This window comes from Chlorocebus sabaeus, chromosome 20, assembly GCF_047675955.1.
Source record: "Chlorocebus sabaeus isolate Y175 chromosome 20, mChlSab1.0.hap1, whole genome shotgun sequence".
In the NCBI taxonomy this organism is placed as follows: domain Eukaryota; kingdom Metazoa; phylum Chordata; class Mammalia; order Primates; family Cercopithecidae; genus Chlorocebus; species Chlorocebus sabaeus.
In genome coordinates, this window is record NC_132923.1 from 128,228,814 (window position 1) to 128,255,452 (window position 26,639).

At 40.0% G+C, this 26,639-nt stretch overlaps 1 protein-coding gene across 4 annotated transcripts in view; it reads left to right on the forward strand.

Annotated features, from left to right (window-relative positions):
* The window catches only part of RERE (arginine-glutamic acid dipeptide repeats), a 463,614-nt gene that overhangs the window by 195,207 nt on the left and 241,768 nt on the right, over positions 1-26,639 (forward strand). For 3 of the 4 annotated variants that reach the window (XM_007980666.3, XM_007980665.3, XM_037985382.2), the window contains 2 exons: positions 747-817; positions 10,780-10,905. In XM_007980666.3, the coding sequence (XP_007978857.3) occupies positions 747-817; positions 10,780-10,905 (197 nt within the window). The remainder of the gene's footprint in view (positions 1-746; positions 818-10,779; positions 10,906-26,639) is intronic. The other variant, XM_037985385.2, reaches the window with a different exon arrangement.

Sequence of the window (26,639 nt, forward strand, 5' to 3'; positions counted from 1 at the left end):
GCAATGCTTTACACTCCAGTCATTGAGAGCATCAAAAATTATTTTCCAACCACCGTCATGTCGAATGTAATTTAAGAAAGCACTCTTCTTCCCTGAAGAAAATGCAGCTTGATTTACTTTATTGCATCTCTGATTAGTGGCATTGGTTTTGTTTACAATTAGAAAATAAAATGTGTTTAGGGTACGATGTAATGGCAAATTGTCTCTAAGAGATTAGTTTTCTTTCTCTTTTTGGTTAGTTGAAAAGGTCATCGTAGTAGCGTGTTCAAACTAGTCATTTTTGTGTGTTTCACTTATTTCCTCACAAAATATTTATTACAAATATAGTAGCACGTGGCAAAGCCATTTCTCTTTTTTTGAAGACATGTGAGCATCTATATGAATAAGATACTCAAGATTTCATCTTGATGTATGATCTTGAGCGAGCAGTTTCTTTTATCTAAATGTCTTCATCTGAATATGGATAATCCTTTGGAATCCTCCCCTCCTTCTTCAGGGACTCTGAAGAAAATAATTTAGGCTTCATCAGGTTCTTTAAATTATTAGAAAAATAATCAGGAAGAACCAAAGGCCTGTTTTCCTTTAGCATAAAGATATTTGCAATTTAATATCATCTTTTGGAAAAAAATTACAATAAAAGATAATGTGCCTTGTCATTTATTTATTTATGCAGTGGCTTTATGGGCCCTGTCTTTGTTCCCTTAAAGGTAAATGCCATTGTTTTAAAATTTCTTTTTCTTTTAAAGACTGTGTGTATATCGAGAGTCGGAGGCCAAACACACCGTATTTCATCTGTAGCATTCAAGACTTCAAACTGGTAAGCGTTTTTAATGTGCTGTTCACTCTGCTCTGTATTCTCTCTTTTTCCAGTTCCATTGGCTGTCTCTTCTTATTGTTAGTCCATTGCTGTTGACGTGGTTACCAGTTCACCTTTTGAGTGCTGACTGCCTTGTGGCAGTAGCACTGAAATGAGGGTTACTAGTTCCATCTTTTCAGCTTTGTAACACTTACTCTCATAATGCTAATATTGTAAACAATATTTCTGAAGTTTTTATCCCTTTAGTAACTTTTGACAATTTCAGGTAAATTCACTTGAATTTCTGAAGTAGCTTGTTTCTTCTCAGCCATTGTTAAGAGCCTGAAGTAAAGTAAATTCAGTAAATTGATGAATAGGGAAAATAATATAAATGGGTCAGAGAATAGTTTCCAATGGAAACCTGTCACATCCTTCAATATTTCGGCTGGTGTGGAGTATGTTGAAATTGTTGTGGGGGTTTCCTGGGGTAGAGGTTGAAAGAAGGCTAGCTTGGGCACGATAAAGCTGTTATACTTTCTTTCCAGTTTTAGTGCCTGTGTTGCAGAAGTGAGGACGTAGCTCCTGTACTTTCTCATTAAAAATTCTTCCTGAATATATAAGTGTTGATGTTCCTCATTATGAAATCACTTTTTTAGACCAGTGGTTCCCACACTTTAGGCTTTGGATCCCTGGATATCTGCAGAGATTTGGCAGAGGTCTGCAAATAAACATGCTAAGCTTTATATGAATAAATTGATCTCACACGTCTAAACAACAATTTTTCAGCCTGTTTTCAGTATGCTTTTATGATTTTTAAAAATTTCACTTATTTAAAAGCAATACACAGTTAAAAACCACTATTTGTTGTTGTTGTTTGAGACAGAGTCTTGCTCTGTCGCCCAGGCTGGAGTGCAGTGGTGCAGTCTTGGCTCACCGCAGCCTCTGCCTCCTGGGAACAAGCAATTCTCCTGCCTCAGCCTCCCGAGTAGCTGGGATTACAGGTGTGTGCCAGTGCAGCCAGCTATTTTTTTTTGTATTTTTAGCAGAGACAGGATTTTGCCATGTTGGCCAGGCTGGTCTCCAACTTCTGACCTCAAGTGATTTGCCTGCTTTGGCCTCCCAGAGTGCTGGGATTACAAGTGTGAGCTACCACGCCTGTCAGGAACCAGTGTTTGTTATTTTCCTCAAACAATTGGTATTTGAAATACTACCGAAGTAGTATCATTTGGGAATCTTTTGAAACATTCTGATCTTACAAGGGATCCTAGTACTTGGAAGATTGTGAACCACTGTCTCTACTCTTAGGCGTAGAGAATTCCTAATTCCTTAGCTTTGTAGAGATGTGTATTGCTGTCATCTGTGAATGCTCTTATTTCCAGCATCCTTTGTAATTTGACAATATTTGTGTTCTGACATATGTTGTCTGTGATATTTCAGTCTAAAAAATGTAGTTTGAAAAGATCTTTTTCTGCATCTCCTTTGGTTTTTTAAATCATTTTTAATGGCCCAAGTACCAAATTAGTATATTCAGTAAACAAACCAACAAACAAAAATGCATGTTATTTATTTTTCTTTGTTAAAAAGTTATTGCTTAAGTTGTTTCATGCTTACTGTTTTAAGACAAAGTCAGATGTGCCATTTACTTCTAAGATGGATCTATTCTTGATAGGTGGCTTTTAACTTTCCTGGTTGCATTGCAAGGTGGCCTTCCAGTTTAATCTTGTAAATCAAATGCTTTCGATCCAGTTTTTATGTCAATATGAATTTTTAGAAACCATTTTTAGAGATCTTTGCTACTTATATCTTTCCTTCCAAAGTGTTTTTTTTTTTTTTTTTAAACGGATACAGCACTGACACCTGAAATACGGGTGCAGCCTTACTCCTGAAGCGTTTTGATTTGGTAGTGGCTGCTGCTACTGCCCTTTTCCTGCCCACTGTTTTTGTGTGTGATTTAGTGCACCATGAAAAATACATAGCTGTGAAATAAAATTGTAAATGTTTTTATTTTACCTATTAGATCTTGAGCCCCCTTTGTACAGTTTTTAGCACATTAGCAGGTGCCTTCGTGTTTGAACAGCATCTCTTATGAAATGCTGATTACAATGTGATAGTTGCTGTCCTGGGCAGAGGTTCCTGCTGAGTTATGGTAATTGCTCAGGGTATTAACAGTAATAAAAGCTGAAGCTTCTGTTGTCAGTATTGGTCTAATACAACACATTAAAGCTGTCTACAAAAACAATATGGGAAGTAGGGTGCAGTATGTTTAGATACCTTTTTCTAAATCACACACTGCTGTTTCTCATGTTTTTGTTTGAGGTTCTGTATTCAGCACATCTTCATAGTTGTTGTGTAAGAATAACAGATGATGAAATATTTGCTCTGGGAATAAATGTAGTTATTTCCACTTTCTTATTTTCTTGCTTCTCTGTACTTATTAAAAGATAATCAAATGGATGAAAATGATCAAGATTTTTTCTCCTTCAGTTTACTGAAGCTATAAGGGAAAAAGATGAGCAGAAGGAAATAAGCTTTGTTTCTCTGCAAGATTTTAAAAAGAAGAAGAAATTGAATTTGATTTTGCTCACAGCAGATAACGTGACTAGTGGAGCAACGAAAGAAACAAAAACCGATAGCTTTGAAATGTTGAGTAATTAGGTATTTTATCTTTTTAACAATCATAAAATAAAAAGTTGGTTTGGGGTTGTAACTGAGAAGTGTGTTTCATGGTTTATACTATAAATGAGAATCCCTTTGCCATGGTGAAATTTTGTGTATAAAGTATGTTTGGGCACTGTAAAAATAACTGGGTGAATGCCCTTTATGATATACATTAGTAGGTATGATTACGATGTTAAAGACAACAAAAGCTAATGAGGTGAGGCATGGGGAGGAGGAGACATCTACCGCCAGTCACCGAGACTAGAATAATGGCAGTTTATTGAATCGAGGGCCTTGGGTCACATTTCATGAAATAGCTCTATATGAGGTAAGGAGAAGGGTCTTTGTATTTTATGTGGGGACTTGGGTTGTCTTCTCAACCCTGCTGCTGCATTCCCTTAGAATCGGAGTCTGTGGTATAGAACACAGCTGCCTCTATGTCCTGATCCCTGTCTGTTGTCCTGCCAAACTATTAAACATCCTCCCCTTTCACTCTCAAAAATGTCTGAATGTGGACGATAGGTTGTGTGGTTATCTTGCCTATGGGGATAGGATCCGTGACTTCTGCTTTATTAATATTCAACCATCAAAACACATAGGGACACCACCGTCCTATCCTGGTAGGTGTATTTCGAGCCCACACTTCCACAGGGTAGGTGGAGGCTATGATAGTATCAAGTAGTTAAGTTCCTAACTGAGCTGAGGTTTTAAAGGTAGTGAATTAGGTATTCTATTAGGAAGCTCTCATTCTCTTAGGAAGTATTCATTTGATTGGGCTTATTTACAATGGAGAGGTCTGATTTTGTTTGAATGCGCTGACCCAAAGTATTTATGGAACAAGTAGTCAAAAGCAGGAGGTCAGGCAAGCAGAAGAGGCAGCGTAGAATTATGGACAGTGCGTGCTTAGAAGCAGGAGAAAGTAGTATTGTTGATTAAAAAGGTTGCTTTGCACTGTAGATTTCTGAACTAAATAGTAAAATAGCTGGCGAAGTCTTTACTTAGCTTTTTGAAGGACTAGTAATATAGAATGACAATCTGTGATCCTTGTGGCCTGGCATGAAAAGATTAATTGAGCCAAATTTCATTTTTAGAATTTACAGTTGAGAAACTGAGAGACTGAGGCAGTTAGTAGAGGGGAAAGGTAAATGGATAATTCAAGAATTACCCTTAATGTATCTGTAAAAATTAAAAATAAAAAAAGAATTACCTTAATGACGAGCAGGGTTAGGGCTGGCATAGGCAAGCTCACATGCTAGGGTAGGAAACTGGGAAAAGCGGGGGACAGGGAAGCTGTGGGGAGAGCAGCAGACTGCCAAGGGGAGTGCATGCACAGCCATCTCTTCCTTGACTCTTCTGGGTCCCACTGCACTGATGTTCTTCCCATGGGATTCTTAGATTGTCCTGTTCGCTCTGAGTAAAGAGCTCTCACCTGGGCTAGCTTGAGTGTATCTTCATGAATTGCAAGGGAAAGAGCCTAGGTTAACATCTCCAACCCTTCTGCTGCCCTCTCATAGCTTTTATAGGTCACTATGTGACTTAGTTACTTTGTGGTTTTGTTCTGAATGAGTCAGTATCATTGAGGAGCTTTATATCACAGAGTGCAAATAGGAATGTTTTGGGCTATAATCAGGGCTTTCCACAGTCATTTACTGAATACCTGCTTTGTGTTCTTTATTGAACTCAGCACCTAAAGGGGGACTGAAGAAGTATAAAATATTGTTAATTCCCTCAGTGATCTTAGATTCTAAGTGGACAGACAACTTGTGGCATTATTGGATGTCAGTCTTCTTTGGAGAACATTCCGAATAGGATTGACAAGAAGGGCATTCATTTTTAGTTCTAAAAGAAATGATTTCTTTGTGTGTTTACTACAAACAATAAAATCATATTTTTATATAAACCCAGGCATTAAGAAGTATAATACAAATAATTTGCAATCTGGAAATAATCATGGAGTCTGAGAATGCTAACAAGGTCATTGAGACAGTAATTTTCATTCAGTATAACACTGAAGAGTTCCTTGTATAGTAGTTCCTTGTAGCAGTTCCTACCTTTTCTTTATTCACGAATAAGCAAGCAAACTGACTCCTGTAATATTCTCCATGGAAATTCAGTGTGGATTCTTGCATTGCCATCATTCATACAATAGAGGAAAACATGCTTTTGGTTTCCTAAAGTTACATGGGTGTTTCAGCTGTTACTTATACCAAATGAGTTTCTAGGTAGTATATGTAGCTATTACAAGTACTGTGTTGGGTTAATAACATTGATTCCTTTTGGTTCCTTAACTGTTCTATTAAAACTTAAATTGTCCTTAAAGTTAAGCCAGATACAGAGATTCCTTAGAGTTGGGGGTGATAGTTGAGGATGTTAAAGTGTTTCCAGGTTATGGTTAGCTGGGCTTGACATATTGTTACGGCTCCACATAGATGAGAATGCCGCTGTATCATTTGTGTCCCTAACAGCCTACCTTCTAAGTGCTAGTTCTGAATGTGGAATAGCTAAGGATGCATACTACTAGTTACCTTGGAGAATGCACATTTCCATTATTGCTGTGAATGTGGGGGCCAAGTTATTTATCATTTAATACCATATCCCTCTCGTTTCATTGTCAGAAGTGAGCAGCTGGAGGAAAAACACTTGGAATTTCTCTCTGATCCCTGGTCTGTACTCATAAGTTGTTTGCTACTCATCACCCTTTATTCATGCCTTCCATGACAGTACAGCAGAAGGGCTGCAGAGAAATTAACTTCATCTTAGGATCCACTTGCCATTGAGATTACCCTCCCTCCACCAAATTTATTTTCTTCAAAATGCGTTAAAAGTAACAAGAAGCTATTTCTCCTCCTTTGTAACAAAAACTTACTGAGGATGAGTAATTATGTCTTCTTTTCTTATTAGAACCATAGATGATGCTGGGAGGTATCAGATAGCAACTTCATTACACACACTCTTTGTGCACACATTCAAGTGTACACATAGTGACTTAATTATCAGACTTATGCATTATCTACCGCAGTTCTTTAATCCCAGCTTGGCTGTTACCACTTAGCACAGAAGATGTAGTGTATGGACATTCACGGAATGGGCATTCGTTTAATAGGAGGTAAATCTTGTATTAGAGCCCTTTTTTGGTGGGGAGTGGGCAGGAAGTCCACATAATTCGAACATGGCTAATTCAGAATTTAGGGTCTGTTATTCTGGGATTGAGATGAGGGATGATAGATTGCCCAGGTTCAGAGCTCAGACTTCGACATCAGGTTGTCTGAGTTCACATACTCCTTCCATCAGTTGCCATCTTTCATGACCTTGGGAAATACACTTAACCCTCTTAACTTTCTTTATTTACCTGTGAAGTTGGGATACAAAGTACCTACCGGGCCGGGCGCAGTGGCTCACGCCTGTAATTCCAGCACTTTGGGAGGCCAGGGCGGGTGGCTCACGAGGTCAGGAGATCGAGACCATCCTGGCCAACACGGTGAAACCCCGTCTCTGCTAAAATTACAAAAAATTAGCTGGCCGTGTTGGCAGGCGCCTGTAGTCCCACCTACTCGGGAGGCTGAGGCAGGAGAATTGCTTGAACCTGGGAGGCGGAGGTTGCAGTGAGCCGAGATCGCACCCCTGCACTCCAGCCTGGGTGACAGAGCAAGACTCTGTCTCAAAAAAAATAAAAAATAAAAAATAAAAAAAATTAAAAAATATAAAGTACCTACTTTGTCAAGCAGATTGTTTTTAAATTAAAAGGTCAAACTTACAAAGTGTCCAGTGCCCCATAGAATGACACTGATTGTGATGTTGCTGTTTAGTTGGTACCTTAGGTTTATGCTTTTTATTCACTGATGTATATATTGTGTACTTAGCACATTGGCTGGCAGTAATGTGCACAGTAAGTATTTATTGAATGCTGAATGAAGTAACATTTAAGTGGAATAAATTCACTAGATAAGTATTTTTTAAAAACTTTAGTAATAGTTGTTTGATAACAGTGCACACATCAACAACAAATTAACATTCTCTTAAACCAGAGAAGTCTACTCACTTACCTTTTGTTAGCCTGCAGGGTGTAATGTATAGAAATAATAAAACTCTATTTCTTTTAAAATACTTGAAGAAAATTCAGTTTCTTGTTTTCTTTAGGAATTTGAATGAATGTAGCCTAAGTCATAACATTTTTAAAGCATCATTATATTGTTTTGAGTTTTCCATATGACTGACTTTCAGTAAAGATAAATGAGAGCCTAGTATACATGTGAACCTCCCAGAAAAGGCCAACTGTTATGAAAAATGCCTTATGCTATGATGATTTGTTTCTGTGTGGCACATCAGTTGTTTCTGGTTTTGTTTTTGACAGTCCTTCAAGGTAGGCCTGCAAAATTGAGTATTTCTATAGCTCCTTCTTCTGTTTACTTTCTTGGCTTGTGCCGTATAAAAAGGTCAGTATCACCCAGTTATGCATTTGTGACTTGTTGGGTAGTGTTGGATAATGAAGTAAAAACTTTCCATTAAAGTTCATTATCAAGTATTTTCAGCTATTATATCCAAGGACCAAGTGGCCTTTTCACATATAAATTTGCAATTTCTAATTTTGTTTAATTCTTTAAGAGGCAAGAGGTAGGATGGAATTCTTTTTTTTGGAGACAGAGTTTCACTCTTGTCACCCAGGTTGGAGTGCAATGGTGCAATCTCAGTTCATTGCAACCTCCGCCTCCAGATTCAAGCTATTCTCCTGCCTCAGCCTCCCAAGTAGCTGGAATTACAGGCACCTGCCACCACCCCCCAGCTGTGTTTTTGTATTCTTAGTAGAGACGGGGCTTCACTGGGTTGGCCAGGCTGGTCTTGAACTCCTGACCTCATGATCTGCTCGCCTCAGCCTCCCAAAGTGTTGGGATTACAGGCGTGAGCCACCGCCCCAGGCAAGATGGAATTCTGTAGCCCTGAGTTTGGTGCAGTTGGTCAGAGGAGGTTGTATATCTGTACTGCCCCTCCTGCCATAATTAGGGAGTAATGATGTTGAAAGTTTTTTGAACCACCACATCCTTTTTGCATGATATTGATGTCAACCTCTAAATGGACAGAGTGGTATTAACGTAAGTGGAAATCAAAATGACGCCTTGGGAATAAATAAACCCAGCATTTTATTGGCTCCATTTTCTGAGCTTCCCAGCAATTTGTCTTCACTCGTGGCTGCCAGTCAGGATAGGGTACTTGGGATTTTAAGTTTTAGTGTTTAGCTACTACTGTGAGGTTGGGTAATTCATTTTCTTCTAATTTACTTGGGTCAAGGGACTCTAAGAAACTATTGAAAAAGTTTTGTTTAATTATATGTGTTTCCATAAAATATATTTCTGAAAATGTTATTTACTAAAATTGTTATCTATATGTGAAATTTTTTTCAATGCAGAAAACTCTAGGTATTCTAATTTTAAATGAGCTTAAGAAAGGTTGAGACACTCTGATATTTGCAGCAATCTACTGTGCAAGAATATTGGTAAAGTCTTGTTCAAACTTAATTCTTTTCAATTGGAAATTTGTAATTCGTATGTATGTATGTATGGATGCTTGTATTAAGAACCAACTCAATAGTCCAAGAAAAACCTATTAGAAGTACTAAAAAAAACTAGGGAAACAGATACTGTCAACGTTTTCTCATTTCGTATGTAAGAACAATGACTTATTTTGGAAAAAAAAAAAAGCCTTTTTAAAATGCGTAAAATGTTTTAATAATTACTTGAACTATTTGCATGCTTAAAATAATGCAGAAGTGTTTGGAAATGTTTTACCAGGTGTTTTTGATTTAAAACCCTTAATTTGAATGTAAGGATTTGAGTGGTTTGGGCAGTTGTATTCCTAGTGGAAGCGATTAACCAGAAGTCCATTTTTATTTTGATGCTTCTGGCAAAAATTATTGAATATGCTGTACATTCAGGTGCACAGTTGAATCTTTAATTTGGAGTTTGCAGTGTTGGGGATGGCGGGGAGAAGGTGTGTGGTGAGAAGGTTATGGCTACGGACACTCTGTCAGCTACACTACCACTGAGGCCATGAGATCAGAGCCTGACTGCACAGACATTTTAGTGTAGATCCCAGGATGTACTCTAGATGGTAATCTTTAGAAAAAGAAAAGAAAATGGTCATGATAAAACATTCTGAACATTAGCTTGTTTTCCTGGTATTTGTTTTGTGTGTGTGTGTGTGTGTGTGTGTGTGTGTGTGTGTGTGTGTTTAGGGAGCTTAAGAGACTTACAAAAATAAATAGTTAATGAAATATATTAAAATCTTTGCTTACAGAAAGTTGTTACTCTTTGCTTTTCAAAGGGAATTATATGTAACAGGACACCCTAATAATGATTTAATATTAAAAGGTTGTTCACCTGTAATTTTTAGACAAACGTAAGACAGGTTCTTACGTAAGTGTTGGGATTTTATGGATTTTTTTAGTTCATTCCAAACCACATGAAATTGGTTTAAAAAATGTTATGTACTCTCTAAAATATTTGAAAAGGAACGTATTCAAACTGTTATCTGAGGTGTACTGCGCTAGCTTTCAGAAGTTGTTCTGTAGTCTTTTTTTTTTTTCCCTGGTTTTTAAATGTTTTCAAAGTTAATTTTGAAAAGGACACGTGATACATACTAAACTAGTTTTGCCTATAAAAATAAGTAATGTCTTTCTGGAACTTTATGTTCTGTGCCTGTTTATTATACTCACTTTGTGGGCGTTTGGAGAAAATTATAACTCATGCGATTGTTGTCTTTTTCCCTCTGTTTTGGGGCCTTTGTCTGTTTACTTTGCCTTCTGCTTTACACAGTTAAATTTGAACTTTGAGAAAATGGCAGGGCCTTTCTTTGGCCACGCAAATGCCCTATTTCCTTATTAAGTACATGTCTTATGCCTCTAGCTTCTGTCATTAGAAACTCTTCTGAAAGCTCAGTTTGTCCACTTGTGATTCATTTTACGGTTGTGTTTATCTGATGCCATTGCATTTCTGTTTTTATCATAAGCATAGCATGTTGCTGTTAACTGTGCTTTGGCACTATCTCACATCTTAACTTGGTTATTTTGAGGGGCACACACCATACTGCTTTATGATAGGACCTGGATTAAAGTGTAGAGCCAGAAGGGTCATATGTTTGTTCACACTGAAATAAGGTAACAGCTTTGATTAATGCAAAAAGGTTAACTTTAGTGGTAGAACAAATTATCTGAGGTTTCAGAGGTCATCTGCTAAAGAGTTTTTGCAGATACCGACTTGTGTGCTGCGTGCCCCTAATAACCAGGGCATGATGGGGCATTGGGCACGTTAACTTAAAACTGTTTTCTTTTTTAGGTCCACAACTCCCAGGCCTGTTGCAGATCTCCAACTCCTGCTTTGTGTGACCCCCCAGCATGCTCTCTGCCGGTGGCATCACAGCCACCACAGCATCTTTCTGAAGCCGGGAGAGGGCCTGTAGGGGTAAGGAGAATCCCGTTTTTAAAAGCTATCAGTATTTTATATCCCATAGGGTATAAAATAGGAATATTACCTCCCTCCCCAGAGCCCCTTTTAAAATGTGCTGTATTATATGTGTTTTTAAAGGAGTAACAAGTACATGCACAGAGGAAGCAAAATACGGGACTTGCCTTACCCCTCTAGGACAGTTCCAGATGTTAGCGGGGTTTGGTGGAAGGGTATTTTGGCACCAGCAGAGAGCATGCTGGGCTGCTGCAAGGAGCAGGAGCTGGCAATCAGCAGCGAGTATGGATGTTGGCAACTGAAATGGGGAAAAAAGGGGGTAAGTTTGAGTTCAAGTGTGGAATGTGTGTTTCCCCAGGCTCATTGGGACTCATGGCCCACCAGTCTAAACTATTTTGGGTGTTGTCTTCTTGGGTGACATTTTGTAGAGTATTGCTCAGAAATAGCGAGGTTTTTCTCCAGTGCTAAATATAGAATAAGCACTTTAAGAGGCTTGGGTCGGGCTGTAGCTATACTTCTTACAGCTATCCCTTGGTTATTCCTCTGTTACTAGTGGTGGTCCTGAGGGATGTGTAAGAGGCAGCATGATGAAGTATCTGTAGTGCTTTATCCCTTAAAGCACAGGAACCCGTATGGGTGATCATAGGGGTTATTATCGTGTAGTGCACCCCCTTTTTAGGAAAGTTCACACTTGTCTTCCTTTTCCTTCCTTTAATGGTAGGACTTAATGGAGAATTTAATGGTAATGTTTTCTGAAAGTCGAGCATTTATTATTCTGAATGACTACTGGGTTAATAGGAAAGAAGTGTAATTTTAGTTAAGCATTGAAGTCAGTGTAAAGAAGTGACTGTGGCACCCCAGTTCATACTGAATTAGCAAGTGATACAAGAGGATAGCAAGGTCTCTCACACTTAGACACACACAATGCAAGATACTGTCAATATATGGTGAATTGTTCAGTTGCAGTGTAGAATATTAATATCTTGGGGCAAAGAAAAGAAAGTGCTCCAGATGGGCTGTGGCTCTTGGGAAAGTTCTGTGAAGGTGGGTAGGTTTTGAGGAGCTGGGTATGTTTTTCACACATCAATAAGAAGTGGATAGGCTGAGTGTAGCAGCCTTCCAGGTGTACATGGCAGCCTGTCCTTATAAGCAACGCAGGCAGTGAGGCTGACGAGTCTGGGAGTCGTGAGAAGATGACCCGCAGGACGTCACTGAAGAGCACAGGTTAGTGGATTTTGGGAGGCAGATGTGGAGATGTAAAATGGGGCTAGATTATAGAGTATCTTCAGGGTTAGCAAAGTTAAGATTTTATGTCATAGGCAGTAGAGAGCTTGTGTAAGCTTTTTTATTCTAGGCAAGCCAACTTGCAGACCACTGCTTAAGAAGATTGACTGCAGCAGTTTGCAGTGTGGAGCGGGGAAAGGTGGTGAAAGTTGCCAGTAGGAGGCTAGGGCTGCCATTCATGGGTAAGAAAAATGAAGAGGACCAAGACAGTAGAGATGATATATTGATAATTGTAACCAAATCAGGAGTAATTGTTGCAACAGCATAACATGTTTACATATTTGCTGATATAATTACTCAAGGGTCATACCAAAAAAGGGGATAGGGGCTTCACATTATGGAAACCTTGGAATTCTTGAAATAATAGCCATTTACGGTAGAAGAGAGAACCCAGTGTAGTGTAGATAAAAGTCTAATTTTAATTCCCAGAGAAAGACTGACATCTTAAGGGACAAATTAGTAGATTCCCAATGTGACTACCTACTTTTAAAGCTTCAGCCTTTACCAGTTACCAATATGTCTTATTTACTGATATGTCTTATTTCCACATATATCTAAAAAGCAAGTTTTATCTTTCAGGCTGATATTTTCTTAACCAATGTAGATACTATTATTAATACTTTTATTTAGTGTAATACTCAACAGGATTTGCTGAATGGATTTTAAGTCTTCCCCAAAATAACATTAATTTTTTGGTAAACTTTTTATATTAGAATTAATGATGACTAGTATTTAATTTTTAGCAATAAAAATATTTGTGTCTACTGATGATTTAAATAAGTTCATGACTGGTGGAACACTTGGGTACATTATATGTAGGTGTGAGAGATTCTGTAGTGAGAGGACAAATCATCTTTTAGTCAAGATGATGGTACATAAAACTAACTGTATTGATTGTTCTTTAATGATGCTTTGTGCTGCCAAAGTCATTTGAGCTGGATCTGAATCAGATCCAGTTGGCAAAGCTTCCCCATATGTGGAGCTCTCATAAATCCTGCAGGCACACAGACCTAATAACAGTGTAATGAGAGAGCTGCTGGGAGAAAAAATTGATTACAGGGTTGCAGACAATATCATTAACATTTCTTGCCGTGATACACCAGATGTCTTCCCTAATAGACTATTTTTGTTAATTTAGTTTTTATAGGATAGCATTGATTACATCATAATTTAACTTTCTTTGCATATTCAGGTATATGTGATCTGTGTTTCTACACTAATGATGGAATAAACTCATCAAATTTAATTTTGTAAGTTTTAACTTATCTGTTCATTTTTCTATCTGCTAGAGAGACAACATTTTTACTTGTACTGATAATCTGTTAGCTTGGATGTTTTCTAGTAAAAAGTACTGTGTTCAGTGGTGGGGAGGGAGTAGTGAGGGAGGTAAGAAGGCAAAGATAACATTACCCAGAACCTCCCTAAACTGGTCAGAAATGATTCTACCCACCAGCGGATTTACATAGAAACCACATGGCACCATGACAGAGGCTCTAGCCAAGGCAGGAAAGTTGTAACCTTTCAAGGGGACTTACATGTACATTTATCTTCATTGTCATGATTGTGGCTCTGCAGGACAGGACTCCTGTTGGCTGCACCCATCCTGTTCCTCACTAGAAGATCAAGGACTAGTGAGGATATTAGTTAGTTAGCATTTTAATTCTTTTAGCTATATCTTTTTGTGTGTTTGACCTCTGTTGGGTGGTTAACACACATAATTAGGATAGTATTGTAGGGGTGGTTTGAACTGTTTTATTTGAGTAGTGTTTTTTTTTGTTTTGAGACAGAGTGTCACTCCGTCGCACAAGCTGGGGTGCAATGGCATGATCTTGGCTCACTGCAGCCTCCACCTCTTGGGTTTAAGCGATTCTCCTGCCTCAGCCTCCTGAGTAGCTGGGATTACAGGTGTGGGCTACCACACCCGGCTAGTTTTTGTGTTTTTAGTAGAGACAGTGTTTTGCCTTGTTGGCCAGGCTGGTCTTGAACTCGTGACCTCAAGTAATCCTCTCATCTTGGCCTCCCAAAGTGTTGGGATTACATGTGTGAGCCACTGTCCCTGGCTCTGTATGTTTTGTTGTTGTTGTTTTTTGAGACAGTCTTGCTCTGTCACCCAGGCTGGAGTGCAGTGGCACGATCTCGGCTCACTGCAACCTCTGCCTCCCAGGTTCAAGCAATTCTCCTGCCTCAGCCTCCTGAGTAGCTGGAACTACAGGTGCATTCCACCACACCAGGCTAATTTTTTTTTTTTTTCGTATTTTTAATAGAGATGGGGTTTCACCATGTTAGCCAGTATGATCTTGACCTCCTGACCTCGTGATCCACCCACCTCGGCCACCCAAAGTGTTGGGATTACAGGTGTGAGCTACTGTGCCTGGCGTGTGTGTGTGTTTTTTTTAATCATTGTTTTTGTTGTGCATTTTCCTTTAGGGAACGTTTTTTCTTTTGACATGTTTCTTGGTAACATAGGATATGTTAATTAACCTTTCTAACTCTTAGTTTTCTCACTTGTTGTACGGGTATAATACTACTATCTATGACAAAGGGTTGCAAAAATTAAATAAAATAATTCATTAAATTTCTTAGCACCATATTTAGCATATAGCAAGCATACATTAAGCATTATCTATTATCCTGTAAGACTTGAATTTTACAAATTCTGGTCTTTTCTCTTTTCTTTTCTTTTCTTTTCTTTTTTTCTTTTTCTTTTTCTTTTCTTCTTTGATGGACTCTCGCTCTGTTGCCCAGGCTGGAGTGCAATGGCGCGGTCTTAGCTCATTGCGCCTCCGCCTCCCGGGTTCAAGTGATTCTCCTGCCTTAGCCTCCAGAGTAGCTGGGATTACAGGTGTCTGCCACCATGCCTGGCTAATTTTTGTATTTTTAGTAGAGACAGAGTTTCACCATGTTGGCCAAGCTGGTCTCGAACTGCTGACCTTGTGATCTGCCCGCCTCGGCCTCCCAAAGTGCTGGGATTACAGGCGTGAGCCACTGCGCCCGGCCCAAATTCTCGCCATTCTTAATCCGAATTCCAATAAAGTCTTTGAGTTTTAGAGGGTCTGAACATCCTGAAATTGCTAGCAAAGTCTCCTATATATGTACATTTTTCTGGAAAGAGGATCTATACTTTTTGACTATGGATGCCTATCAGTAGATTGCTTAGGTGTTGAAAATAATTTAAAAGTTAAGGTTAAAAACAGTGAAGGTTCTGCTGTTTGTCATTTAAAACCTCAAATCAGCCCAGGCATGATGGCTCACGTCTGTAATCCCCGCACTTTGGGAGGCTGGGGCAGGTGGGTCACTTGAGCTCAGGAGTTCAAGACCAGCCTGGGCAACATGATGAAATCACTACAAAAAAATTAAAAATTATCTGGGTGTGGTGGCATATGTCTGCAGTCCCAGCTACTCAGGAGGCTGAGGTGGGAGGCTTGATTGAACTTGATTATTCAGAACTCAGTCAAACCAGTGTTAAAAGAGTTATTTTTACTTAAGTAAGGCATTTATCATTAGTAAGTATCACTTCTAACATTAGTGCTTTTCATGCTTGATACTGTAGTACCATTTAAGAATTAAAAATGAAAATTTATTATAAAGTGCTTTTTTAGAAATGCTAATTGTATTATATTTGTTACCTACTTGTTGCTTAGAAAGAACTCCAATCTGGTTGCTTTTTTAGTGGTGCAGAAGTTTCTTGAGGCTATATTACTTTTTCATTGTTTACTGTGGCTTCCCTGCTTTGGCATACTTCCCCATTAAGTGTGCCAAAAATAACCATTGATAAAGATCACGAGAGATTGCTTTTTATATTTGATTTTAGTGAAAGATGTTAAGACGACTGGATTTTCAGAAGAACTGCTAATACAAATGTTGGGATTAATCCAACTACCCTAAATGAAAGATGATTACTAGTTGTCGACTTATAATGTAACAAATTAAGAAAATTCTGAAAGCACCCAACTGACCTATAATGACAAGGCTGACTGCTACCAGCATCAGAGAACCTGGCTGGGCCCGCTTTCCTTTCACCTGGAGCAGTGTTGTGTCTGCTTCCCCATCAAAGCTAATTGTCAGTTAATTTATTCTTTTTTTTTGAGACAGGTCTTGCTCTGTTTCCACCAGCCTGGAAAGCAGTGGTGCGGTCTCAGCCCACTGCAGCCTCCACCTCCTGGGTTCAAGCAATTCTCCTACCTCAGCCTCCCGAGTAGCTGAGATGATGGGTGCCCGCCACCACACCTGGCTAATTTTTGTATTTTTAGTAGAGATGGGTTTCACCATGTTGGCCAGGCTGATCTTGAACTCCTGGCCTCAGGTAATCATCCTGCCTCGTCCTCCCAAAGTGCTGGGATTACAGGCATGAGCCATCACGCCTGGCCTAATTTTTATATTTTTAGTAGAGATGGGGTTTCAACATGTTGGTCTCAAATTGACCTCAAGTGATTCCTGCCTCGGAACCCAAGTGTTGGGATTACAGGCGTGAGCCACTGTGCCCAGTCAATTTATTCTTAAGACTGTCTTTTCATCATATTCATCATCTTTTTTCCAAAAGGGGCATCAAGCCCTATTTTCAGATCACAAATATCTATAACCCTATGCTTTTATAACTGCCTACGATTTAAACAGCTTTTTGTTACCATAGGCATATATTAGATTTAATGATCCCTTGCAAGTTTTATTGAGCTTCTTATTCTTTCAGGGGTAGTGCATTGCTGTTTATTACTTAGAGGCACTGTTAGGACTTCAGCCTTGCCTTTCTTGGGCTGTTTCATGTTTTGGAGTTTTTTTTGTTTGTTTTACAGACAGGGTCTCACTCTGTCACCCAGGTAGGAGTGTAGTGGCACCATTCTGGCTCACTGTAGCCCCGACCTCCTGGGCTCAGGTGATTCTCCTTTCTCAACTTCTCAAATAGCTAGGACTATAGGTGCGTGCTACCTAAAATTTAAAAATTTTTAAAATTTTTGTAGCGATAGGGTCTCCCTGTGTTGCCCAGGCTGGTCTTGAACTCCTGGCCTTAAGGGATCCTCCTGTGTCAGTACCCCAAAGTGCTAAGATTATGAAGTCACTTCGCACAGACCTTTTTCCATACTATTTGATTGAAAAATATCTGAACAGCTGGGTGTGGTGGCTAATGCCTGTAATCCCAGCACCTTGGGAGGCTAAGGAGAGAGGATTGCTTGAGGCCAGGAGTTCAAGATCAGCTTGAACTGGTCAGACTAGTCTCTGACCAGACCCTGTCTCTACACAAAGTAAAAAAAAACAAAAAATGTTAGGTTGAGTATGATGGCTCACACCTATAATCCCAGCGCTTTGCGGGGCTGAGGCGGGTGTATCACTTGAAGTCAGGAGTTCGAGGCCAGCCTGGCCAACATAGCGAAACCCTGTCTCTACTAAAAATACAAAAATTAGCCAGATGTGGCGGGTGCCTGTAATCCCAGCTACTTAGGAGGCTGAGGCAGGAGAATCGCTTGAACTCGGGAGGCAGAGGTTGCATTAAGCCGAGATGACACCACTGCATTCAAGCCTGGGCAACAGAGCCAGACTCCATCTCAAAAAAAAAAAAAAAAAAAAAAAAAGCCAGATACGGTGTTGTGTGGCTGTAGTACCAGACTTTAGTATCAGCTACTCGGGAGGCTGAGGCAGGAGGATTGCCCGAACTCAGAAGTTCAAGGTTACATTGAGTCGAGATTACGCCTCTGCACTCCAGCCTCGACGACAGAGCGAGACTCCGTCTCAAAAAAAAAAAAAAAGGAGAGAAAGAAAGAAAAAAAAGAAGTCTAAACAAATATGCGGGGCTTATTCTAGGCTTTACAAATTCTCCGGAATATTTTTAGCAATGGAATTGCCAAAGACATTTCTGGCCATGGAAGTAAGCTTGTGGTTTTATTTAATCTAACTTTGTTTTTAGGATATCATACTATTTTTTGATGGGAATTTTTTTTTTTTTTTTTTTTTTTTCTTTAAAGACAGGGTCTCTCCCTCTATTGCCCAGGCTGGAGTGCAGTGGCCTGATCATGGCTCACTGCAGTCTCGACCTCCCAGTCAGATGATCCTCCCACCTCAGCCTCCTGAGTAGCTGGGACTACAGGCGCCTGCCACCATACCCAGCTAATTTTTAAATTTTTTGTAGAGACGGGGCTTTGCCACGTTGCCCGGACTGGTCTCGAACTCTTGGGCTCAAGGAATTCGCCTGCCTCAGCCTCCAAAAGGGTTACGGTTACAGGTGTGAGCCACTGCGTCTGGCCGGCAATATCTTCTGTAATTATCAAGGCCTTCAATGGAAGAAGAGATGGTACTCTTTCCCAAGGATATTAAATGTTTCTAAGGACTGGAGTGAAGTTTAAGTAATATACTTAAAGTTAATTCTTTTTTAGAGTCTATATAAATTATTATGCCTGGTGCCTGGAAGTTGCATTTTCAATTCTTATCTTTGATCTTATGTTTTACGATTAGATCGTATCAGATACTTTGCCCATCCCCTTAAAATCAATGTATTTTTTCCCTTTTATCCCAAAATGTATTCTCTAAAGGATAATTTGAGAATAGAAAATCTTAGATTTTCAGCCTGTAAATAGCTTTTGTGTTCTTTTTTAGGAACTAGTAACCTATTTTCAAGAAACATGCTGTCTAAAAGGACAGAAGGGCGTGTGTTTCCATCATGCTAGCTGATTTAGTTACTCTATTCCTCCCACCTTTCGGCTTTTCCCTCCTCATCCCATTGACATTCTTAATGATGGAAGGAAAAAGGCCTATGTTTTAGCTTGATTAAAATTTAATAGCTGAAGTAACCAAAACATTCATAAAATGAGGAGTTTGAAACTGCTTACAGATTTAATTTTTCTCTGGAGTATCCTAAATATTTATTCCTTGGTAATTTTTTAAAGTATGTATATTAGTACTCGTAGCCATTAGTAAATTTTAGTTATAGCTTTCCTTCCTTTCACTTAAATTTCCTGGAACATAAATTGGGAAATTTTTAAAATTTAGAATCTGTTTTGAATTTTTTGAGGTGACAGCTAGGTAGATGTTAAAAGTAGATAGAATTTTTAAATATTGAAAATAGAAATTATATTAAAAATATAATGTTCTTTGTCACCTGTATTTGGAAGTTTGAAAGGTCATGTCATTTCAACCCTATTAGATGGTAATTGGTGGAAAATAGTTGAATAGTAGCTTCACCTATGTAATGTAAAACTTTGGTGTTGGCTGGGCGTGGTAACCTATGCCTGTAATCTCAGCACTTTGGGAGGCCAAGACTGGAGGATTGCTTGAACCTAGGGGCTTGAGACCAGCCTGGGCAACAAAGTAAGACCTTGTTTCTACAAAAAATTCAAAAATTATCTGCTACTTGTGGGGCTGAGGTGGAAGGATCGTTTGAGCCCAGGAGGCTGAGGCTACACTGCGCTGTATTCATGCCACTGTATTCCATCCTGGGTGACAGAATGAGACACTGTCTCAAAATAAATAAATAAATAAAGTTTGGTGTTAACATAAATTTGTTTTATGCTGCCAGTAATACAGATAGATCTATTTTTTCACTTAAAAATTTTTTTTCTTGGCCGGGCGCGGTGGCTCAAGCCTGTAATCCCAGCACTTTGGGAGGCCGAGACGGGCGGATCACGAGGTCAGGAGATCGAGACCATCCTGGCTAACATGGTGAAACCCTGTCTCTACTAAAAAATACAAAAAACTAGCCGGGCATGGTGGTGGGCGCCTGTAGTCCCAGCTACTCGGGAGGCTGAGGCAGGAGAATAGCGTAAACCCGGAAGGCGGAGCTTGCAGTGAGCTGAGATCCGGCCACTGCGCTCCAGCCTGGGCGACAGAGCGAGACTCCGTCTCAAAAAAAAAAAAATTTTCTTATTTGGAGACGGGGTCTTGCTCTGTTGCCCAGGCTGGAGTGCAGTGGCATGATTTCGACTCACTGCAACCTCTGCCTCCTGGGTTCAAGTGATTCTCCTGCCTCAGGCCCCTGAGAAGCTGGATTATAGTCATGTGCCACCACACCTGTCTAATTTTTGTATTTTTAGTAGAGATGGAGTTTCACCACGTTGGCCAGGGTGGTCTCGAACTCCTGACCTCAGGTGATCTACCCGCCTTGGCCTCCCAATCGAATCACATTGGGATTAGTGTGTGAGCCTCCGCACCCGGCCTTTAGTTATCTCTTAAAGTAAGTTGGGAAGGCCAGGCTTGGTGGTTCCCACTTGTAATCCCAGCACTTTGGGAGGCTGGGCAGGTGGATCATGAGGTCAGGAGATCGAGTCCATCCTGGCTAACATGGTGAAACCCCATCTCTACTAAAAATACAAAAAATTAGCGGGACGTGGTGGTGCATGCCTGTAGTCCCAGCTACTTGGGAGGCTGAGGCAGGAGAATCACTTGAACCCGGGAGGCAGACCTTGCAGTGAGCCGAGATCATGCCATCGCACTCCAACCTGGGTGACAGAGCGAGACTCTGTCTCGGGGGAAAGAAAAAAAGTTGGGAAAGAGTTGATTTGTCCTGTAGATTTGACTTTACTGCAATTAGTTAGAGACATTGTTATGTTGACTGACGAGATTTTGTGGTACAATTTCCCATTGATCCATTAGGATTACAAATAATTATCAGCTGTATGGGTGGCAAACACTTTTCTTGAGATTTTTCTTAAGATAAACCTCAATTCCAAGCGTCACAGATTTTCTTGAAGGAGAAACTCTGCCTTACAGTTTAGCACAGAAGTAGGTGTTTCATGTAGTAGTGGAAGGGTTTAGAATTTGTTGTGTGGCCAGTTGTTTGGACTTCAGAATGCATTTCTCTATGAACACAAACAGGTTTTTTTTTTTTGTCAAGTTCGTAAATGCTGGTTTGAGTTTGTAATGTAGTGAAACAGAAAGATCCTTCCTTTATTGCCCACCTTACAGATACATGGACTTTCTTCCTTCGTTTCTTTGTTTCTTTCTTTTTTTTTTTTTTTTTTTTTTTTTTTTTCAGTCCTCAACTTGCTATTGTCTGGTACCACCTCTTCCCCCACAAAGAAACAAAATTGAAAACCACCCGACCTCCTCTGTGAGGAGATGGAGCTCTGCCTCTGCCTCATCCTTTTCCATTTCCTATCCCACCTCTACCTCTTAACATGTCTCAACCTGTTACCTATTCTTTTTGGTTTTTGTCTTCAACTTTCTATTTGAGAATAATTTCAGACTTACAGAGAAGTTGAAAGAGTGGTTCAGGGAACTGCAGTATACCCTTCCCCCAGATCATGGAGGTAGTTAAAAAAACCTCAGGTTTTTACTGGTAAAATCATAGCATCAGTTTGAATCATGATGGTTACACATTGACTAGTTGTACGATCAGGTGACTTAATCTTTCAGAGTCCCACTGTCTTCACATGTAAGATGAGAATACTGATTCACTTGTTCCAGAGTCAAACCCAGGAATCCATACTCCTTTCAAGCACTTCTCAAGAGATTCTGATGGGCGGCCAGCATTAGCAAATGAAGACTTGTCCCCAACTCCAGTAACCAGTGTAAAAGCAAATCTGATCTTGTCCTTTGCAGGATATAGAACTTTTTCTTTTTCTTTTTTTGAGACAGGGTCTCGCTTTGTCACCCACCTAGAGTACAGTGGCATGTTCAGGGCTCACTGCAGCCTCGGTCTCTGTCTCAGCCTCCTGAGTAGCTGGGACTATAGGCACGTGCCACCACACCCTGCTAATTTTAAAACTTTTTGTAAAGACGGGGTCTCCTTATGTTGTTTAAGTTGAAGATGTGGAACTTCTGATACAGTTCCAGGGTCTTTCATGTTTTTGAAACTTGAGTATGTTAAGGACTTCAAAAATAGTTTTTGTGTTCTTCTATATTGCTTAATTTCCTCCCTTCCCCAATATACAAATGAGGTATAATTTGTGTGCTTACATCCCTAATGCAGCTATAAAAGGCAGTTTATAAATTAATTTCAAACCAAACTACAAAACCAGTAAAATTCTGACTACCAACATTAATTTAATAGACTGGGTGATGATGTTGTGAAATAAGTAGCCGCTTGTGATGTAAATGTTACTGCTTGCGTATGGCCCACATTCTTGGATGCTGGGATGGTGCGTGGCTTGTGTAGACGGCTGGATTCCTTGTAATGACTCAGTTTTCCTGTCGCTTTTCTTTCAGTTATTGCCACTGAGAAACCATCAGTGTAAATACAGCTTGCCATGAAGCGACTTTGCCTTTATTTGGCATAAATGTGCCCTTGCGTATTGAGTTAATCTTGTTTATTTACCAGCTTGTGATAATCATGGTGGTACTACTTAGTTATATGTAAACTTAGTCAAAATCTTGTGACTCTGAACTCTATTAATGAAGTTGTAAAACATATAATTCCAAAAATGAATGTTAAAAATGTTAAGGCATACATTGAAATGAAAAATAAAAGTGAGCCTCCCCTCTCCGCCTCCCACTTCCAGTCATCTCTTGCTTCTGCCTGAGAGGCGCTGTCAGCCAGCATTGTTCTCACAGCATGCCTCTGTGTGTGTCTGTCCTCTTAGCTAGGTTAAGAGAAGGGGCTGTGTTTCATTCACCTTTTTGTTCCCAGTGTCTGGAACAGTTCCTGGCTCTGAGAAGTTGCCCCCATCCATTGTGTTGATAGTTTGTTTTAATTACAAGACAGAAAAGTCACATTGATTTTTTTTTTAATCAGATGAAGAAAGATTTCTTTTAAACAAATAAATCATGGGACTGTTAACACAAACGATAGCACTTAATACCGTCAAGAGAAAGATTGGCCAATACTAGCCAGAAAAATCTGCTGTGTGTAAGTTTTTTTGTTTTTGTTTTTTAAAAAGGAAGTGACTGTTGGGTGTCTCTCCACCTTGCTTTCTACCTTCCATATAAAGGAGAGGGGCACGGAACCAAACGAGTATTCCTGGCTGTAGTTTTAATAATTTTAGCGAGCGACATCAGTATATAACTCAAGTTTAGGTTTTTTTTTTCTTCTTCTTCTTTTTTTTTTCCTGAACTGTTGAAATTCTTACGGGCTTCTATAACTTATAAAACTTATACATTATATATACATGAATATAAATTTTCCAGTGAACATAGCATGAGGCTGTTTTATTACATTTTGCTTTTCATTTCTTTTTTTCTTATTTTTTTTGAGATGGAGTCTCGCTCTGTCACCAAGCGGGAGTGCATTGGCGCAATCTCGGCTCACTGCAACCTCCACCTCCCAGGTTCAAGTGATTCTCCTGTTTCAGCCTCCCGAGGAGCTGGGACTACAGGCGCTCACCACCATGCCTGGCTGATTTTTTGTATTTTTAGTAGAGACGGGGTTTCACCATGTTGGCCAGGATGGTCTTGATCTGTTGACCTCGTGATCCACCCATCTTGTACTCCCAAAGTGCAAGGATTACAGGGGAGAGCCACTGCACCCAGCCTGCTTTTCATTTCTTTATGTCTGGCCTGTAATGCTGATTTTTGGCCTCTTGCATTTTTATTAGAAGTGTACTATGCTTTTACAACAGGTAAATGATTACCACACGAGGGGTGCACTTTTGTTTTGAGGCCGCTGCCTTTGGTTGCAGCCTGCAGACAGTGAAGTTTCTCGACGCCTGATTAGAATGGAGAGCGCTGCTGCACTGCAACAGGGCCTTGTAACGATGGATAGTTTGGATGGAAAGGCAGAAGGACCTACGAAGACAGCTGTCAAATGCCTTTGGTCCTCTCTAATAGAAGTGTGTGTCTGTGTGTGTGTGTGTGATGACCTTGGACATGAAGGCAGTTGGGATTAAGGTATCTTGATCCAAAGGATCATGGAAGGATGTTTGGGAATAACATCTTAAGGCAAATTACCAGCATAAATGGTTGCTCCCACCTCCCACTCTCAGTCTGTCACCATAATGACATCCACTGTCATGTGGTCTGTACCCCCCACTCCCTGGAAGGGAGTACTAATTATTCACAGCAGCAGTGATAATGGATAGTAGGGTAGTATAACTGGATTGGGGAACATTCTCTCAGGATGTAGTTTGATTTGTACTTGAATTAAAAAGTACTGGCGTGGCCGGGCATGGTGGCTTATGCCTGTAATCCCAGCACTTTGGGAGGCCAAGGTGGGCGGATCACTTGAGGTCAGGAGTTCGAAAACAGCGTGGCCCACATGGTGAAACCCCATCTCTGCTAAAAATACAAAACATCTGGGTGTGGTGGCACGCGCTTGTAATCCCAGCAATTTGGGAGTCTGAGGCAGGAGAACTGCTTGAACCCAGGAGGTGGAAGCTGCAGTGAGCCGAGATCACACCACTATACTCCAGCCTGGCTGACACAGCAAGACTCCATCTCAAAAAAAAAAGTATTGGCATGTTTTCAGTGTGCACTTTTTTTCTGTGTTTTGAGTACTTTTTTAGTATTTAAAGATGCAAGGACACTTTTGAATCAGTATTACTGCTAACTTTAATATTTGGTTAATTTCCCCTGGAAAGTGGGGGACTTTCTGATCTTCCTGTGTCAGGATAAGGAAATAACAACTGATTTCTGTATCACTTCCCCCTGGCTTTTTCTTTTGTTACTAGCATTGCCTTGGATATATTAAAATATCCACAGATGTCCAGAGAATTGGCACAGCTATTATTATGATTATCAGTCTTCTCAAGATACTGAGCGGATTTATTAACAAACAAGCTGGAAATGTACAAAGATATCTGATGAATTGTTAAAAAAATTTTAAAGAAAAACAGCTGGCAAATCGTAATTGACAGATAGATGCATTTAATCTGTAGGACTTGGTGTATTAGTCGGTTCTCAGGCTGCTAATTAAGACATACGGAGACTGGGTAATTTATAAAGGAAAGAGGTTTAATGGACTCACAGTTCCATTTGGCTGGGGAGGCCTTACAATCATGGTGGAAGGCAAAGGAGAAGCAAAGGCACATCTTAAATGGTGGCAGACAAGAGAGTTTGTGCAGGGAAACTCCCATTTATGAAAGCATCAGATCTTGTGAGACATATTCTCTACCATCAGAACAGGATGAGGGAAACCGCCCCCCAATCCAGTTGTCTCCATCCGGCCCCACCCTTGGCACATGGGGATTATTACAGTTCACAGTGAGATTTGGGTGGGACACAGACAACCATATAATATGTTACTGTGGTTTAAGTAGGAAGACACATCTGTGAGACCGGGAGTTTCTCTCCAAATGGATGAGGAAAGGCACAGAATCCTAGGTGACAGTTTAAGGATTGCATGGCAGAAAAGGCTCTGTGATTAAATTCTCTGATGTTGTCACTGAGCTGTAAGACTGGAGATAACACTCTCTCTCTCTGCTGAAAATAAGAATCAGTACTCTCTCCTTGATGGGCTAAATTATTAAAAAGAGCCCTTCTTACTGTGTTTCGTTGTCTGGGATTTGCCTCAGCTGGTGATTTGTCAGTGGCACAGGGAGATTTGTGAGGCATTTCACATTAAAATTAGTCAGTAGCCGGTGAATCCCTTTGGATAATTCCCTTCCATTTTACAGTGCTCCTGAATAGATTTGTGATTTATTTTTGCTTAAGTAGCTTTGTGTTTTTTTGGGATTATTAAAAGAGAGTTGGGCATCTATACCCTTTTTTTTAAAACCTTGTTTTTCCTCATTTTCTCTGTGTTTAACAGTTTAGTATTGACCTTAGCAAACATCAAATATATTTGCATGGTACATTGACCTGACACTTGGTTAACATACATTGAACTTGAAGTTTCTCCCTTATGAAGGAATTTATACAAGAGGGTGGGGTTGCTTTTTTTCGTTAATTTTAACTGTGGACAGGGTTGGGGTTGTTAATTTGTTAGGTGCTTGGTAGGATTTCAGCTCCTTGATTGAAAAAGAAAAACAGCCCATCTTGTGAGCCTCAGTGACCAAAAGAAATGGTCACTGTGTCATTTGGGTGCTCGTCGTGTCTCATCCCAGCATAGTGTGACGGCTAGGGAGCAAAGAGAAGGGCGAGCCTCCAAGGGAAACCTCTTGCCCTGCTGTCCGCCAGGATGGGAGAAGTTCTGCAGGAGGTCCTGTCATGGGCATTGCTTACTGGGCTTGTCAGTTGGAACAGCACAATTGCAGTCTGGTAGGTGACATTTGCAGCCTTCTGCCTTCTGTCTGAGGAGAAGTAAGACTCTCTACTTCAATATTTCAAAGTCAGTGCTGTGATATATTTACATTCTGCTGGTGGAGACAGTACTGTTCATGAAAGATTTTTTGGCTCAGCCTTAGGAAGAGTATGGGCAAAGTTGTGTTAGAAGATGTTGGTTTCTGTAGCAAAACCATGAGGTGAGGCTGAAGAACAGTGTAATCTCACATTTCTGCTCCCTGAAAAACTCATCAGATTTAAAAATGCTTTTCTCTGGCGTGGAGGGGAGAGGGTTGAGAGGGAAGGGAGACTGATAAACAAAGGGCAGAAAGAGACAGAGGCTTTGAAATCCAGGTGATCGACTTCTAGTAACAGAGCATTGGACGTGGTTTCTG